The sequence below is a fragment of the Oncorhynchus keta genome, chromosome 23 (assembly GCF_023373465.1).
Source record: "Oncorhynchus keta strain PuntledgeMale-10-30-2019 chromosome 23, Oket_V2, whole genome shotgun sequence".
Taxonomy (NCBI): Eukaryota; Metazoa; Chordata; class Actinopteri; order Salmoniformes; family Salmonidae; genus Oncorhynchus; species Oncorhynchus keta.
In genome coordinates this window covers 37255344-37273884 of record NC_068443.1, presented here as the reverse complement: position 1 = coordinate 37273884, position 18541 = coordinate 37255344, and the positions used below count along the sequence as shown (strand labels likewise).

Here is an 18541-nt window from a genome sequence, read left to right as displayed (position 1 = left end):
CATTAGTACCACAGTAGTCATTAGTACCACAGTAGTCATTAGTACCACAGTAGGTATGTTGGATTAATTAACCTAAATATTTTATGCGCATTAAGTGGTTGCAATTTGTTTAACTTTTTCACTGATTCCATTACTGTACTTTGAAAACATCAAGACCATGACCAATGTCTAGACGTAACCTCATTTTGTTCCGTTTTTTCTCTCCATTGTAGACATGGAGAAGACATGATTGTGACACCATTTGCACAGGTTAGTTTTGGAAATATTGTGCCCTTTCCTGTGTTTTTCAGCCAAACAAATGATTCAGCAAATTACCTGGGGGGTCTAGGGGTATAGGCTGCTGCCACTGGAGCACATGACCAGTGTGTATTGGTGCGAGCATAGGTTTGAATCCTGCTCGTTGCTCTTTCAGCAGTCTCTCTTCTACCTTTTACCCCTCTCTCTCTCTAGCCAATAGCTGTAATGTAGCTTCACCTTCTTTAAGCACACCAACACAACAAGGAAATAACTCATAAATCTGACTGAACACCGACTAACTAAGACTTTTAAAAAAATAATACCTATAAATAGGTTGTTGCCATTGCCCCAGTGAAGTCACAGCTGTCACTAGGCACCAGTGACACTAGTAGAGAGGACCACCGGAACAGCCTTTGGCATGTGGCTGGCGCATCGCGGCAGCCGGGCCTATGACGGGGGAAGTGCGTCACAGCTGGACTCACTTTACTGAACAAGCTAGGAATCTAATACGGCATTCCCTCGATATGGCTGCTGACTGGTAAGACACCCGCAGGAAACCAGATACCGTCTCTTTTAATGTGCTGACTCAAGATTTCGATGGGCGCCCAGACTCTGACATGTATGACGTATGGGGTGGGGCTTATAAGATACACTATACATACAACAGTATGTGGACACCCCTTCAAATTAGAGGTTTCGGCTATTTCAGCCACACCCGTTGCTGACAGGTATATACAATTGAGCACACCGCCATGCAATCTCCATAGACAAACATTGACAGTAGAATGAACTTACTGAAGAGCTAAGTGACTTTCCACTTGGCATAGGATGCCACCTTTCCAACAAGTCAGTTCGTAATTTTTTTTTGCCCTGCTAGAGCTGCTCCCAGTCAACAGTAAGTGCTGTTATTGTGAAGAGGAAACGTCTAGGTGTAACAACGGCTCAGCCGTGAAGTGGTAGGCCACACAAGCTCACAGAACGGGACCACCGAGTGCTGAAGCGCGTAGCGTGTAAAAATCGTCTGTCCTCGGTTGCAACACTCACTACCAAGTTCCTTTCTGCCTCAGGAAGAAACGTCAGCACAAGAACTGTTCGTCGGGAGCTTCATGTAATGGGTTTCCATGGCTGAGCAGCCGCACAAAAGCCTAAGATCGCCAAGCGTTGGCTGGAGTGGTGTAAAGCTCGCTGCCATTGGACTCTGGAGCAGTGGAAACATGCTTCACCATCTGGGTTTTGGTGGATGCCAGGAGAACGCTACCTGCCCCAATGCATAGTGTCAACTGTAAAGTTTGTTGGAGGAGGAATAATGGTCTGGGGCTGTTTTTCATGGTTTGAGATTAGGCCCATTAGTTCCACTGAAGGGAAATCTTAATGCTACAGTATACAATGACTTTCTAGACGATTCTGTGCTTCCAACTTTGTGGCAACAGTTTGGGGAAGGCCTTTTCTTGTTTCAGTATGACAATTTCCCTGTGCACAAAAGCGTGGTCCATACAAAAATGGTTTGTCGAGATTGGTGTGGAAGAACTTGACTGGCTTGCACAGAGCCCTGTCCTTAACCCCACGGAACACCTTTGGGATGAATTGGAACGCCGACTGTGAGCCAGGCTTAATCGCCCAACATCACTACTCGACCTCACTAATGCTCTTGTGGCTGAATGGAAGCAAGTCCCCGCACGGAAACGTCCCAACATCTAGCGGAAAGCCTTCCCAGAAGAGTGGAGGCTGTTTTAGCAGCAGAGAGGGGGACCAACTCCATATTAATGCCCATGATATTGGAATAAGATGTTCGACGAGCATGTGTCCACATACTTTTGGTACTTTTTTTTGTAGTGTAGCTTTTGGCATCCTGACAAAAATATTTTACACAAACAATTGAGGTACCTTACATTCAACGGCAAATTTGATAGGATACAAACACTCACAGGGTAAATATTAATCCCACTAATCTAGTGTTGAAATAACAATTTGCATGTGTTTTTATTCATACATGACGGACCTCAACTATCACAATGTAGAGATGACGTACCCTATTTATCTTTACCGTTCTTGTAGGTACTTGCCAGTTTGAGGACGGTAAGAAGCAACTTCGCCGTTTTGACCCACCAGCAAGATCGTCAACCCAGCAAGTACGTTCAATATACACCTCTCATACCCAAACTCGCATGTCCCCCAAATCCTTTAACAATGAAGTGAACAGGAGATACAAAGTAGATATAGATATGCATTATATATATATATTTATAAACTTGACTCAAACTGGGATGTCTGTGTCCATAGGAGAACTGGCAGTAACCCACCATCCATGTGCAAGACAACCTTGGCAGGTGAGGGTTTCTGAAGTATGTGATTGGTTGAGTTTGTTTGACTATTCATTCAGCAGTTTAAAGTTGTTGTTTTTTTGCTTTACAAAAGTTGGGCGAGATCTTAACAAGGTTGCCTCCTAGGTTACCCATCTTTGATTAAACAGAACTGATTTTCTAACCATCCATAGAAACCGCAAAGGGGACTTGCGTCATTGGACAACATTCTGGATTGAATCATTGGTTCTTGAATGAACGTTGAACGTTGAAAGCACTTTGAATCGATGGGCTCATTTCCTTGTGTGTTGTCCTTGTGTGGGTGTGACAGAGGAGCCGTTCCAGCAGCTGGCCGTGGAGACTCTGGACGAGCTGGACTGGTGTCTGGAGCAGCTGGAGACTCTGAAGACACGCCACTCTGTCAGCGAGATGGCCTCCAACAAGGTACAGTCACACACACATTTGTTTTACTATCTTTATGGGGACCAAACAAGTGATTCCCATTCAAAATACTATTTTCCCTAAACCCTAAATCAAACCCTTAACCTAACCCTAACCTTAACCCCTAACTCTAATTCTAACCATAATGGAACCCTAACAGCAAACCTAACCCCTAAGTCTAAAATAGCATTTTTCCTTTTGGGGACCGGAGAAATGTCCCCACCAAATTTTTCTTTGTTTTACCATCCTTGTGAGGACTTCTGGTCCCCACAAGGATAGTAAAACCGCGCACACATACACGCGCACGCACGCACGCACGTACTCCCCCACACACACACACACACACACACACACACACACACACACACACACACACACACACACACACACACACACACACACACACACACACACACACACACACACACACACACACACACACACACACACACACATAACCCTGGGTGCTTTAATGAGTCACCTGTACTCTTGACTTCAATGGTAAGGTTGAAGCTACTAATGTCTTGATTTGGTTCAGTTTGAGTTAATTCGCTATGATGGACTTAAACAATATGCAATATCCTACCGAGTCCTCAAGGCCCACCAGAATCATCTTGGCTTTATGAAGAGTTGTCATGAATGTCTGCGATGTAGAGTGCTGTATGCTGTATGCATCGTGACCTAGCCAAATGAATCTACAGAGAAATTGTATCACATTTGTATCTGTAGCTGCACAATATCTATAAAGACTCTCTTTCAGATTTAATCTAGTTTCCTTCTTATTTAGCCAAAACACGTAACCCCCCCCAATTAAAACAGATTAAAAAAAAAATAGTATTTCACACTTATGTCAACGTGAGCAATATATATATATATATCCACATTGCTATGTTAAACAAATCATTAGCATGTACTGTAGCTAGCTAGCAGCGGTTCAATGATGATGACGAGAGACATGAACTTCAATAAATAATCACTTAATAAATCATGTTTAAATAGGCAACAAGAACTTCAGCTAACAATGAATTAATAAATGCTTTATAAATAAACAACAATTAGCTGATTGTCGAGTCAATAAGATAGCTATAGCTAAGCTAACGTTACTTCTCCTTTGCTAGCTAGCTAACCAACTAAAGCTAACACACAACCACATCTATTGCCAATTCTTTGGATATATCCATTATAATAATCCTGACAAATGAATTCGGCGTGGATCAGAGAAGCTGTCAGTCTCGTCACCTTCATATGCATGGCACAGTGGAGATCACAAAAAAGCTAAGTCAACATGTTACACAGGGTAGATAGGCACACAGCAAAGCTGTCATTGTACATAAGACTTTGTTCTTAATTGACTTGCCCAGTTAAATAAAAGATTACATTGATAAAATAAACATGTTTACCCCCGCTGTACCAAACCAAATGCTAGGCAAGAAGCATGGGGAAATAATATATAGATGCTTTTCTCCATGGGTGATGAAGTTTATGAATGGCTGGCTGGGCTGTGGGACTCTGGATGCACATTGATACTTGAAATGTAATAATGGCATCATGGCATTTTGCATGAACTATTGTGAATAACTAATAGCTATCAACCAATCAGCAGGCAGGATCCAAACTTACCATTTTATAATTTTAAATATACAAAATTATATTTATTTATGACAATTCCACTTGGTTAAAATACTAGTATAACTTTACTGTAATACCAAAAACACCACCTCATTTCCTATTACATTTTAGGATGGTTAGCTGAATAGTCAACAAAAAGAAACTGCATGCGGCCAAAACTCAATAGAGCAGACCGTGCTTGAATCAAAATACAGAAAGGCTTATAGTTTAACACCATCTGCGCTAATTCGCTCATGAAACGGTAATTCATGAAGCTCTAAATGAATATTCCCTTGAAAATGATTGAGATCAAATGAGTGGCAATGCAGATGCAATTTGCATGTTTCACTGAAAACGTGAAGAATTATCATCCACAGTGATGATGGCCTATTTTGCAATTAGGTATGCCTAACTTGTTGTTTGAGGGTATTAAAAACAAAACAATTTATTGAGACAATATGTGTGGACGTCGGCATCTTATGCATATTCTATAATGATATTCAATAGGCTATCTGTTGGTATCCTACAAACTTTAAGAAATGATGATGTCCAACAAAAAAATAGCACTACAACACTCTTTGTTTATAGCTTGTGTGGTTCCATGATTAGCCTGCCTACGCAAGAGCCATGTGCGTTGGGTACACACACATCCACCCAACACACACAGGCTCTGTCTGGGTACACACACATCCGCCCAACACACACAGGCTCTGTCTGGGTACACACACATCCGCCCAACACACACAGGCTCTGTCTGGGTACACACACATCCACCCAACACACACAGGCTCTGTCTGGGTACACACACATCCACCCAACACACACAGGCTCTGCCTGGGTACACACACATCCACCCAACACAAACAGGCTCTGTCTGGGTACACACACATCCACCCAACACACACAGGCTCTGTCTGGATGCACACACCACACTCATGCCAGTCACGCACACACACAGACACGTGTTGGTGTGTTTCATGCGCTGCAGATTAGTCAATGAAAAGGTAGAGCCAGTGGGAGGTATCATCCATGCTAGCACCTTGCAACAACTTGCAGGAGAGGGATCAGTGATGTTTCTGCATCACTTGATTTTTCCTATAAAAGAAAAGTATGTTTGTCTTCATGAATATTTCACCCTTTGCCATTCATCTTTGTATGGTCTATTTGACCAAGTTTGTATGTTAACCATATTCACGACATTGTATTGTATCAAGAAATATACTGAATAAATAAGCTGAAATAAAAGATCCCTGAAATGTTCAATATGCACAAAAAGCTTATTTCTCTCAAATTTTGTGCACAAATTTGTTTACAACCCTGTTAGTTAGCATTTCTCCTTTGCCAAGATAATCCATCCACTTGACAGGTGTGGTTTTCAAGAAGCTTATTAAACAGCATGATCATTACACAGGTGCAACTTGTGCTGGGGGACATAAAAGGCAACTCTAAAATGTGCAGTTTTGTCACACAACACAATGCCACGGATGCCTCAAGTTTTGAGGAAGCATGCAATTGGCATGCTGACTGCAGGAATGTCTGTTGCCAGAAAATTGAATCTCTACGATAAGCTGTCTCCAACGTCGTTTTAGAGAATTTGGCAGTACGTCCAACTGGCCTCACAACTGCAGACCACGTGTAACCACATCAGACCAGGACCTCCACATCTGGCTTGCGAGCCGGACAGCTGATGTAACTGTGGGTTTGCACAACCAAAGGACTGTCAGAAACCATCTCAGGGAAGCTCATCTGCGTGCTCGTTGTCCTCAACAGGGTCTTGACCTGACTGCAGTTCGGCGTCGTCACCAACTTCAGTGGGTAAATGTTCACCTTCGATGGCCACTGGCACGCTGGAGAAGTGGGCTCTTCACGGATGAATCCTAGTTTCAACTGTAACAGGCAGATGGCAGACAGCGTGTATGGACTTGTGTGGGCGAGCGGTTTGCTGATGTCAACCTTGTGAACAGAGTGCCCCATGGTGGCGGTGGGGTTATATTATGGGCAGGCATAAACTACAGACAACCAACACAATTGCATTTTATCAATGGCAATTTGAATGCACAGATGCCGTGACAAGATCCTGAGGCCCATTGTTGTGCTATTCATCCACCACCATCACCTCATGTTTCAGCATGATAATGTACGGCCCCATGTCGCAAGGATCTGTACACAATACCTGGATGCTGAAAATGTCCCAGTTCTTCCATTGCCTGCATACACACCAGACATGTCACCCATTGAGCATGTTTAAGATTCTCTGGATCGACGTGTACGACAGCGTGTTCCAGTTCATGCCAATATCCAATATCTTCGCACAGCCACTGAAGAGGAGTGGGACAACATTCCACAGGCCACAATTAACAGACTGATCAACTCTATGCAAAGGAGATGTGTCACGCTGCATGAGGCAAATGGTGGTCACACCAAATACGGACTGGTTTTCTGATCCACGCCCCCTCCCTTTTTTTAAAGGTATCTGTGACCAACAAATGCAACTGTATTCCCAGTCATTTGAAATCCATAGATTAGGGCCATATGAATTTATATGAACTGTAAATCAGTAAAACCTTTGAAATTGTTGCATTTATTTTAGTTCAGTGTATAATGTGCAATGGATTTCGGAAAATATATTCTATCTTCTTCTAAAATAATGTATTTTCTACTCTGCTTTCTGCAAATATCTGGGATTTTTACATGTATAATATGATAATGATACTACAGCGTGTTGCATATCATGCCAAATCATCCCATTCTCCCATTTTCATATGAGTATTTTCTCTTTCCTCACAGCGTCATGTTAGTACTAGCAACGCATCCATGCGTTCATATATATGTGAAATAAATACCTCAGCCATTCAAGGCATTGGGCTCCCTCACATCATCTTCAAACTTGGTGCATATGGTGCAGCCTCAACCCCCCGCCTCCAACCCAACCAGCCCCCACCTGTCTCCTCTACCATGGGCCAATGAGCTCTGTCCCCCTGTCCCAGCCTCTGATGCAGCAGGTCACCGATCGGCTCCTTCCTTTGGGCAATATGGAAGGGGGTTGGGGGGGGGGTTGGAGTTGGGAGTTTACACACAGAGCAGGCAGAATAGTGCTGCTGAGGGATAGAGGCAGGAGTCGTTTCTCGGCCATGCTCCCCAGCACCCCGCATCCTCAGCCTGGCTTTCGCGCTTCCTTTTGCGAGCAAACTCTTTATCTTCGCCCATTCCTGTAGCGTGTGGGAAAAAGGCTTTCTTGTGGACTGTCTGCTTGCAGTGGAATTGAGGAGTTCAGGCAAGCAGGACAGGAGCACGGAGTGTGTTCTGCTTGTACAGTACCAGGGACCGTAAACACAGTACAGTAGCTAGAGGAAGGAATCTGGTCTTTAATTCATTTCTTTCTACTCCATGATTTATTTGGTGCTGAAATGCCCGAAGTCAATTACTTGTTTTTTGTGTCGAGGATGTACATTGAGGTAAGATGGGCTGGGCTGGGATGAGATACACGTGTTTCTCGGTGAATGAATGTGTAGTACAGGTGTCCTTGTTTGCAGAGTTCTTTGCAGTTAGTTGGGAAGTGATACTGTCTTTGCAGCGTGTGTGTGTGTGTGTATTGGCATGTGTATGAGTGTGTGTGTGTGTGTGTGCATCCAGGAGTGCGTGAGCATAGAGTGAGTCCATAACGTCCATTCATGTATGTGCATGCAGATGTGTCCCTTTATCTTTGTGTGTGTGTGTAAGAAGTGTGCGTGTTTCACATATGGTTGATTCTACAGAAGTGGTGCAAATTGCAGTCCCATCTCAAAAACGCTATTTAAACATTTTTAAAAATGGTTAAATCTCCAAACATTTATTTACATCATGGTATGTTCTAATTTAATCCAAGGCAATAGCAAAAATATTGTTAAATAAATACAGTACAAAGCCCTCGATTACACTCTATATGTCTACCTGACATATGTTGGAAGATGTGTGCTGAAAGTTTGGGAAAACTACTATACAAATGGGATTTTTTAAATTTTCTTCCAACCCCCAATTTGTAGAATGGCCCATATAAAGTGAGCGACAAAAGTATTGGGACAGCGACAGAAGTGTTGTTTTGGCTCTGTACTCCAGCACTTTGGATTTGAAATGATATAATGACTGAGGTTAAAGTGCAGACTGTCAACATTCATTTGAGGGTATTTTTGTCTATATCGGGTGAACTGTTTAGAAATTACAGCACTTTTTTGTACATAGTCCCTCCATTTTAGGGGACCTAAAGTATTGGGACAAATTCCTTTCTAAACCTGTTAAAGTAGTACAACTTTGCCCAATAGAAATTAATGGTAAATAATGTATTGTGTCATTTTGGATTGACTTGAATTGTAAATAAGAATAGAATATGTTTCTGAACACTTCTACATTAATGTGGATGCTACCATGATTACGGATAGTCCTGAATGAATCGTGAATAATGGATGAGTGAGAAAGTTGCAGAATCACAAATATCGCACCCCCTCAAAAATGCTAACCTCCCATGTTATTGTAATGGTGAGAAGTTAGCATATCTTGGGGTTATGATATTTGTGAGTCTAACTTTCTCACTCATCATGGTAGCATCCATATGAATGTAGAATTATTCAACCGATATAGATGAAAATACTCTCAAATTAACCTCATCGTCATTGCATCATTTCAAATCCAAAGTGCTGGAGTACAGAGTCAAAAGGACAAAAAATGCATCACTCTCCCAATACTTTTAGAGCCCACTGTATATATATATATATATATATCTGTGGGTGTGCGTCTTCCGAGCAGACTGTCACTGTTTCAGAGAGGGGGATCTCTATTATCCTTGTGTATGATGATTACATAATACGTTGTTTGATCATCTGCAGCTATGAAGGAAGAGTTCTCTACTCAGCCTCCTCTGTAAGCTCCTCCTAATGGTTATATTCTAGCCAGCCTATACTCTAGCCACTATGAGTGAAGCACAGGGAACAATGAATGTACACTACATGAAACTAAGGCGTCACTTGATTGACTGTCACCGAGGGGGCGGGCTCATACTAGAGCTAGATGATGACTGGAAGTCTGGAGTACCGATCAAGACTGTTTACTCTTGCTGAGCAACCTAGGGCCCACCTAACGTAGCAGGGGTGAAATAAATGCCTCAAACTAGATCGCCTACATACTGAGGTGCATTCAGTTCCCTTGAACGTTTGCTACGTTGCGGAACGGTTTGTACATTTCCCCAGAACGTTCTTGAACAAACTTTGAGGTACAAAAAGTATGTGGACACGTGCCCGTCAAACATCTCATTCCAAAATCATGGGCATTAATATGGAGTTGGTCCCCCATTGCTGGTACAACAGCCTCCACTCTTCTGGGAAGGCTTTCCACTAGATGTTGGAACATTGCTGCGGGGACTTGCTTCCATTCAGCCACAAGAGTATTCGTGAGGTTGGGCAATCATGTCAGGCGATTAGTCCTGGCTCGCAGTTGGCAATTAATCCTATTAATCCCATTTGATGGGGTTGAGGACAGGGCTTTGTGCAGGCCAGTCAAGTTTTTCCACACCGATCTCGACAAACCATTTCTGTATGGACCTCGTTTTGTGCACGGGGGCATTGTCATGCTGAAACAGGAAAGTGCCTTCCCCAAACTGTTGCCACAAAGTTGGAAGCACAGAATCATCTAGAATGTCATTGTCTACTGACGTTGCTTCCAGAGGCAGTTTGGAACTTGGTGATGAGTGTTGCAACCGAGGACAGACGATATTTACACGCTACGCGCTTCAGCACTCGGCAGTCCTGTCCTGTGAACTTGTGTGGCCTACCATTCGCGGCTGAGCCGTTGTTGCTTCTAGACGTTTCCACGTCACAATAACAACATTTACAGTTGACTGGGTCAGTTCTAGCAGGGCAGAAATTTGACAAATTGACTTGTTGGAAAGGTGGCATCCTATGACGGTGCCACGTTGAAAATCACTGAGCTCTTCAGTAAGGCCATTCTACTGCCTATGTTTGTCTATGGAGATTGCATGGCTGTGTGCTCAATGTGATTCACCTTTCAGCAATGAGTGTGGCTGAAATAGCCCGAATCCACTAATCTTTTGTATAGATAGTGTATATTTATAGAGAAGAGAACCCTGCATCTCAGAAAGACAATGGTGTTATTCTCATCCACTTCAGTAGAAAAGTTAATGCCAGCTACATAGTCTTGCAGAAGGACATACTCAGAAAAGGTTACCGCTGTATGTGAAGTGGTATTACTGCACTACAGTGTTCCAAAAGGGTTCTTCAGGTGTCCTTTTTGGTTCCAGGTAGAACCCTTTTGGGTTCCATGTAGAGCCCTCTGTGGAAGGAGTTCTTATGAAACCAAAAAGGGATCTTCAAAGGGTTCTCCTATGGGGAAAGCCGGAGAAACAATTTTAGGTTCTAGACAGCACCTTTTTTTCTAAGAGTGTATTATTTCAGCTGTGGTTGGACGGCAAGTGACACACCATTTACTGCATACTACTAAATGTCTCATTGTGTACTGTACATGTGCCTACCATGTGTATGTCCACTGTCTACAGTAAAAAGTATATTGGGACAGTCAGAGTGATGCGGTGTGTTGTGGTTTGTCTCCCCAGTTCAAGAGGATGCTGAACAGGGAGCTTACTCAGCTATCAGAGACCAGCAGATCAGGGAACCAGGTGTCAGAGTTCATCTCCAGCACCTTCCTAGGTACCTCTCTCTCTCTACCCCCCCCCCACACCACAAGCCTTCACTGACTGTGCTAGTAGAGACCTGTTATGTGGACCTAATAGTTACTAATGTATATGTATTGTATAGTGACATGTCATTACACCATTACAATATAATTCCATGTAACCACATGACATCTGTGGCACTTCAACTCAATGTAAAGTGGCACCAGCCCTAGTTTCAATAGACAACCATTCTGAACCTATGGTTGTCACGGTGTCAATGTGTAATAACGCGCCGTGTCTGTCCGTACCACAGAAAAGCAACACGACATGGAGATCATGTCTCCGCCCACCAAGGAGAAGACGGACAAGAAGAAGCGCCCCATGTCCCAGATCGTGGGGGTAAAGAAGCCTATCCTGATCCCCAGTGTGGCCCCATCCAGCATTCCCCGCTTCGGGGTCCCTTCCAGTCAGGAAAGCCTCCTTGCCAAGGTAGTCTACACAACCCTTATTTTCCCTTACTGCATCCCTTACCTCCCTTTTAGGGTTCTGTTCTGTCACAAGTTGTCACTTGTGACAGGATCTAGTAGCCCCCAACACATTTAGGGGGTAAATGATCTGTTGTTCTTTCTAACTGAAATGTTTTTCCATCTGGCAGGAGTTGGAAGACATAAACCAATGGGGTGTGGATATTTTCAAAATATCTGAATATTCTGCGACTCGTCCACTGACGGTGGCAATGTATTCCATTTTCCAGGTATGTCACCCATCTGTGTCCACAAAGATACTGTTTGGGAAACTTAGTTGATGTCACTGTTGTCTTGAAGGATAAAAAGTGTGTTTCATGTGATTCAAATGGCATTTCTCTAAATAGAATGATCTTTAATTAAGTAGTCTCTCTCTAATGATGACAATTTAGTTTTTTTCCCCCTTCAATGTTTCCTCTATAGGAGCGAGAGCTGCGGAAGTCCTTCAAGATCCCTGCAGACACCTTCATCACCTTCATGATGACCCTGGAGGACCACTACCACCACGATGTGGCCTACCACAACAACATCCATGCTGCAGACGTGGTCCAGTCCACCCACGTCCTTCTCTCCACCCCCGCCCTGGAGGTACGTCAATACAATACAACTTTTTAGCTAGAAACTGACAATACTGTATTTTTAATACCATATTGTTGTTATGTCAATATATGAGTCCCACACACATACGGTATTTACCTGCATTAACATCCCTGTGTTTCTCCCATCTCTGCAGGCTGTGTTCACTGACTTGGAGATCTTGGCTGCTTTGTTTGCCAGTGCTATACATGATGTGGACCATCCGGGGGTGTCCAATCAGTTCCTCATTAACACCAGTGAGTTCACATGGGGCACTAGGATGTAGATGTTTCAAATCTTGGAATCCTTTGTGTGTCCACATTAAAATCAATTCACGGGCCACATCTGGCCCGCACGCCACCAGTTTGCTGTAGAATATCTCTCTTCGTGTGTGTGCGTATATATATCTATCTGTCTTTGTCTGTTCAACACTGTTCCATTCTCTCCTGTGTGTCCGTTCAGACTCAGAGTTGGCCCTGATGTATAATGACGTGTCAGTCCTGGAGAACCACCACCTGGCTGTGGGCTTCAAGCTGCTGCAGGAGAACAACTGTGACATCTTCCAGAACCTCAGCAAGAAACAGAGACAGTCCCTACGCAAGATGGTCATAGACATGGTGTTAGCCACAGACATGTCCAAACACATGAACCTGCTGGCGGACCTGAAGACCATGGTGGAGACCAAGAAAGTGACCAGCTCTGGAGTGCTGCTGCTGGACAACTATGGCGATCGCATCCAGGTTAGACTCAGAAAGAATCCCATTCATTCTCTTAGCAGGGATTCGTATTCAGCATAACTGTTGTGAATTAGATGATAATATGGCCATTTTGGCTGACACTTTCATCCCAAGCCTCTTACAATTAACCCATTCATTCAGTGTATTTGGCATATTCAGGAATTGAACCCCAAAACATTTACCTAAACTGACAGCACCATGCTCCTACCAACTGAACCATTGGGAACATATTACTGCACCTGCTGCCTCGACCTGTCTCGACCTCTGAATGCTCGGATATGAGAAGCCAACAGACATTTACTTCTTGTATAAGCACTTTGTGACAACTGCTGACGTAAAAAGGGCTTTACGAAATAGATTGGATTGATTGACTGATATGATTCTACGGCCGTTTCATTCCTCAATGCTCAATAAGAAGTGGGTTTTGGGTTTCTCCAGGTCCTCCAGAACATGGTTCACTGTGCTGACCTCAGTAACCCCACCAAGCCCCTGGAGCTGTACCGCCAGTGGACCGACCGCATCATGGTGGAGTTCTTCACCCAGGGGGACAGGGAGAGGGACAAGGGCATGGAGATCAGCCCCATGTGTGACAAACACAACGCCTCCATCGAGAAGAACCAGGTGTGGTTACGACACACACAAGCACAGAGACACAGATACACACTATGTACACATGCATAGAGACATACGCTGTCTGTTTCGGGATAAAGGTCTGCCTCTCTGGCAAATATGTCAATGAATATATTCCTCTTCCCCTCCAGGTGGGCTTCATAGACTACATCGTTCACCCTCTGTGGGAGACGTGGGCCGACCTGGTCCATCCCGACGCCCAGGAGATCCTAGACACGCTAGAGGACAACCGCGAGTGGTACCAGAGCATGATCCCCCACAGCCCCTCGCCTACCCCCGAGGCCCAGGACAAGGTGGGCCTGCCTGGGGGAGCCATGGGGTCCGGAGGGGGTGGATCTTCCATCGGAGACAAATTCCAGTTTGAGCTGACCCTAGAGGAGGAAGGCGAGTCCGACACAGAGAGCCCCCCAGAAGAGGAGGAGGGGTACAGTAGCACTGGGGCGGATCCTTCTAGAACTGACCCGGACAGCAGACTCCATTCCGTGTCTGCCACTGCTCACCCACACTATCAGGGGCTTTCTAAAATGGCCACCTCTGTCCTCAATCTCGGTGGCACGACTTTGTCCACTGACTCTGACCCAGACAAGGAGGCAGCCGAAGACAAAGAACATGACCAAGAAGGTAATGCCGGTGTGAGGCGCTTCAGGCTAGGTACATAACACCAGTGCAATGTTCTTTTTTGTTAGTTTTTTTTGTTGATTTTCTGTGCCTCCCCCTGAACCCTTTACCCCCCATCTTTGGCTTCTTTGGACTGAATGGCAGGACAAAGCTGAGGTAGAGAACGTAAAGGGGGTGCGTTCGGGAAGTCTGCACTTACACAGCAGTCACCTTGCACTGGAGAGAGGAAAGCCCCACGGTTCCTATTTGTTAGGTTGCAGAGAACAGGAAACCGTGCTTTTGAGCTGGTCTTTTGTGTTTTACCGATATGTTTCGGAGTTGAACATGCGTCACCGTGTTTGGCTTACGTTTTTCAAGAGACGCTGAGGTAACCAACCTTCCTGTTTTGACAGCCAGGTCTACGACAAAGGAGCGAGGAGTTTTGCGGGGACACGTCTTCCTTTTGACTACTTATGACTGCTTGAAACAATTGACGGCGCGTTGAACTTAGTAACAACAAACGCCATAATTTCTTTTGAGACTTTATGCCACACAGCGCAATAAACAGGAATTTGGCCAATGGCAATGTTTGCCTGCCTTCACAACTGTTGATGATTTGATATTTTATTCAAGGCCTTTCAAAAGAGTGCAGGAAGTGGTTTTTACTGGTCAACTGCAGACCTTACCAGATATGTACCACAAAAGGACAAAGTACAGAGCAGGCCTTCAGAATGGTTTGAGGAAGAGATTGTTTCAAATGCAACAACGACACTTTTTGGGTACCACTGTTGCAACTGCTACGAGGTGCCTCGCATGGGGTCTTGTGCTAAGATTGACTGAAGCAGCAGCACTACAGCAGCATTACAAAAACAAATTGGTTTAGGGTCCGTTCTTCCTCACACAGTCCTAACCCGACCCGTTACGTGTACACCTACCTAAACGAACCCTGAGCCAGTCGTTGTCGGGGCATAAAAGTAAGACAAAGCTATGCTGTTTGCACCTGGCGCCTCCCAGTGTTGAAATTTGGGAATTGAAGTCAGCCCGTGTAATACAATTCAAGGCATTGAAAATGCCCATGCCTACTGTAAATTGACTATAGTTATGTTAATTGGATTGGGTTTAGCTATGGTTTTATTGTACCCAAAGCACTTTGGGTTAAGACTTCAGTTCAGACTTCAACCCTTTTCTGTATGATTTTATTTATTGAACGTCACTCAAAGTGTATACACACGGCTCTATGCTGTACTTGTGTGTGTATCTTTAACCTCTTCACGGCACCCATTTTCATCAGTCTGCCTCCACTTTTAGCACTTTTACAATTGAACTCACAGCCAATGCCCTGCTTGAAAGGGCTTGTGCCAATCCATGAACACATTGGTGGACGGTGTAACCAGCACTTACATAGCCTGGCACATTAGGAGAACTGGTTGTTTTTTGGGGGAAACCTGGACTAAGATAAGAACTGGTCACATTTTCAACCAGTTGAATTACTAAATAAGATACATTGTTAGCATGTACTATGTCATCTGGGTTTGTGAAGAAAAAGTTGTAATATTTGCCAAACTATTTCAGAGATGTGTGAAAGATGTGCCACTTAAGCGCAATTCTGCCATGGGCCAGTTCTCTGTGCCAGAATGCCCCCCCCCCCCTTTCCCTTTGTCATTGGTCAATATTCTGCTCTTCACAGGGACAAAGCCAATGACAGTACAAGTGCCAGGCAAGCATGACACAATTCGTACTGTAATTTCCATTTTGCCCCTGGCTAGTTTCCATCAATGACTGACTGACAGCATTGTTGATCACGTCTCCCTCCCTGTGCACTCGTTCTGTCCAAATAGGTTTTCGGTTTCAGAACAATAATCCCCCGATAACTGTACTTGTCTTAAAGTAAGTGGTATGTTTGAATGGTTGGACGTTTTGATGAATTGAATTTGTAAAGAAACCAAAGCACTCTGTATGGTACTTTCACCAGTCTCTGCACTTCCAGCACAGTTGAGTGTAATGTAACTTGACTCATCCACGTTAGTTTTCTGTCTGTATTCTGGTATTATACGGCCTGATTATTACAATTGATTCACAGCACAGGCTGGACCACTGCAGCTGAAATAGGGGACTTGTTAGGTTATGGAATTTAACCTTTTTGTAACTAACCACAATATATTTTGATAAATATACTTTTTTTTGTTTGTTTTTTGCTGCAAGATTCACAAGGAGAGTTTTCAAGTAACTAAGATAAACTCATCTGTGGACGAAACACAAACGTTGAACCGCCATCGTGGAGTAAATTTATGTTGTGTTTTTACGAAAGATCTAGAAATGACACTTTCTGGAGCCTTATATTTGCATATGTTTTCTTTCAGCCTAGATTTGATATAAGGTGGAGAGAATCCAGTGTCATGCATAATGTAGCTAAGGAGCACAAACAGTCAAGAACTCAAAGCAAGCCTTTCTGCCTTCCTCAGCTGTCATGCAACAACAAAAAGTTCACCAGCCCTCGCAATGACTGTCTAACATTTATTGTTTTGTATATTTCATGTATTGTTTTGTATACTTTCCTCACAATGCTTTGTGTACAGTTTATTTATTATTTCTATATATATGTCCGAAATGAAGAACTATAGACTTTGTCGGAGGCGGAGTATTTATTTGTAGCTACCTTCCGAGCTTTGGGAGAGAAAAGAAAATGGGACAGATTTCAACTACAGAACTCAACCAAATGTTTTAGTTTTCCTATCTGCCATTAAAGAAAGCAAAAATACTCAAACTTTCAGGATTTTCTGGATAACATCAGTAGAGTAGGAGATCCCAGTTTCAGACACGCCGTTCCTATGTTTCTCTCCTGAACAGGTCCCAGTTTCCCAAAAGCATCTCAAGGCTAAATTGAACTTAGCGTTATGATGCTTTTGGGAAACTTGGCCCAGAACACCTGTCTGCAGTCTCGACAATCCAAACACAACTGTTTACTACGGGTTTCTAAGTGCTTACTGTTACTGTACGCCTGTCCACCTTTTCAATAAAGGAGTCTTCATGCTTTTGACATCATGGATGCTTATTGGAAATAATGTTGACCATGGAATGCTACAATGATACACACGATTTTTTTCCCAATGACACGAAATTCAGATTACATTACGGTTATCTAAGTGCATTTCAATAGGAGCTTGTTTAAACAATCATTCTAAATAAAAACATATTTATGTTGACTACAGTCATACTAGCAAGGGATAGATGGAAAAATAATTGAATCAGGAGCTATCAGTGGTGCGATGGGTTGGGCCCAGTGATGGACAGTTGAAGTCGGAAGTTTACATCTTAGCCAAACACATTTACACGTTTTTCACAATTCCTGACATTTAATCTGAGTAAAAATTCCTTGTTTTAGGTCAGTTAGGATCACCAATTTATTTTAAGAATGTGACATGTCAGAATAATAGTAGAGAGAATTATTTATTTCAGCTTTTATTTCTTTCATTACATTCCCAGTGGGTCACAAGTTTACATACACTCAATTAATATTTGGTAGTATTGCCTTTAAATTGTTTAACTTGGGTCAAACGTTTCGGGTAGCCTTCCACAAGCTTCCCACAGTAAGTTGGGTGAATTTTGGCCCATTCCTCCTGACAGAGCTGGTGTAACTGAGTCAGGTTTGTAGGCCTCCTTGTAGGACTCAGTTATGCCCACAAATTTTCTATAGGATTGAGGTCAGGGCTTTGTGGTGGCCACTGCAATACCTTGACTTTGTTGTCCTTAAGCCATTTTGCCACAACTTTGGAAGTATGTTTGGGGTCATTGTCCATTTGGAAGACCCATTTGTGACCAAGCTTTAACTTCTTGACTGATGTCTTGAGAGGTTGCTTCAATATATCCACATAATTTTCTTTCCTCATGATGCCATCTATGTTATGAAGTGCACCAGTCCCTCCTGCAGCAAAACACCCCCACAACATGATGCTGCCACCCCCGTGCATCATGGTTGGGATGGTGTTCTTCGGCTTTGGTGGTCATTATGGCCAAACAGTTCTATTTTTGTTTCATCAGGCCAGAGGACATTTCTCCAAAAAGTATGATCTTTGTCCCCATGTGCAGTTGCAAACTGTAGTCTGGCTTATTATGGTGGTTTTGTAGCAGTGGCTTCTTCCTTGGTGAGCAGCCTATAGATACTTTTGTACGTGTTTCCTCCAGCATCTTCACAAGGGCCTTTGCGGTTGTTCTGGGATTGATTTGCACTTTTTG

General features: G+C 43.5%; 1 protein-coding gene across 6 annotated transcripts in view; it reads left to right on the top strand.

Moving 5' to 3' along the window:
- Nucleotides 1-17345, top strand: part of pde4ca (phosphodiesterase 4C, cAMP-specific a) — a 57316-nt gene extending 39971 nt beyond the window's left edge. For 4 of the 6 annotated variants that reach the window (XM_052477141.1, XM_052477140.1, XM_052477144.1 and 1 more), the window contains 12 exons: nt 213-249; nt 2293-2366; nt 2518-2567; nt 2863-2981; nt 11185-11278; nt 11558-11733; nt 11900-11998; nt 12192-12356; nt 12502-12601; nt 12807-13084; nt 13520-13702; nt 13843-17345. In XM_052477141.1, coding sequence (XP_052333101.1) covers nt 213-249; nt 2293-2366; nt 2518-2567; nt 2863-2981; nt 11185-11278; nt 11558-11733; nt 11900-11998; nt 12192-12356; nt 12502-12601; nt 12807-13084; nt 13520-13702; nt 13843-14370 — 1903 coding nt within the window. In that variant the 3' untranslated portion in view covers nt 14371-17345. The remainder of the gene's footprint in view (nt 1-212; nt 250-2292; nt 2367-2517; nt 2568-2862; nt 2982-11184; nt 11279-11557; nt 11734-11899; nt 11999-12191; nt 12357-12501; nt 12602-12806; nt 13085-13519; nt 13703-13842) is intronic. The other 2 variants (XM_035800349.2, XM_035800347.2) reach the window with 1 other exon arrangement.
- The last annotated feature ends 1196 nt before the right edge of the window (nt 17346-18541 follow it).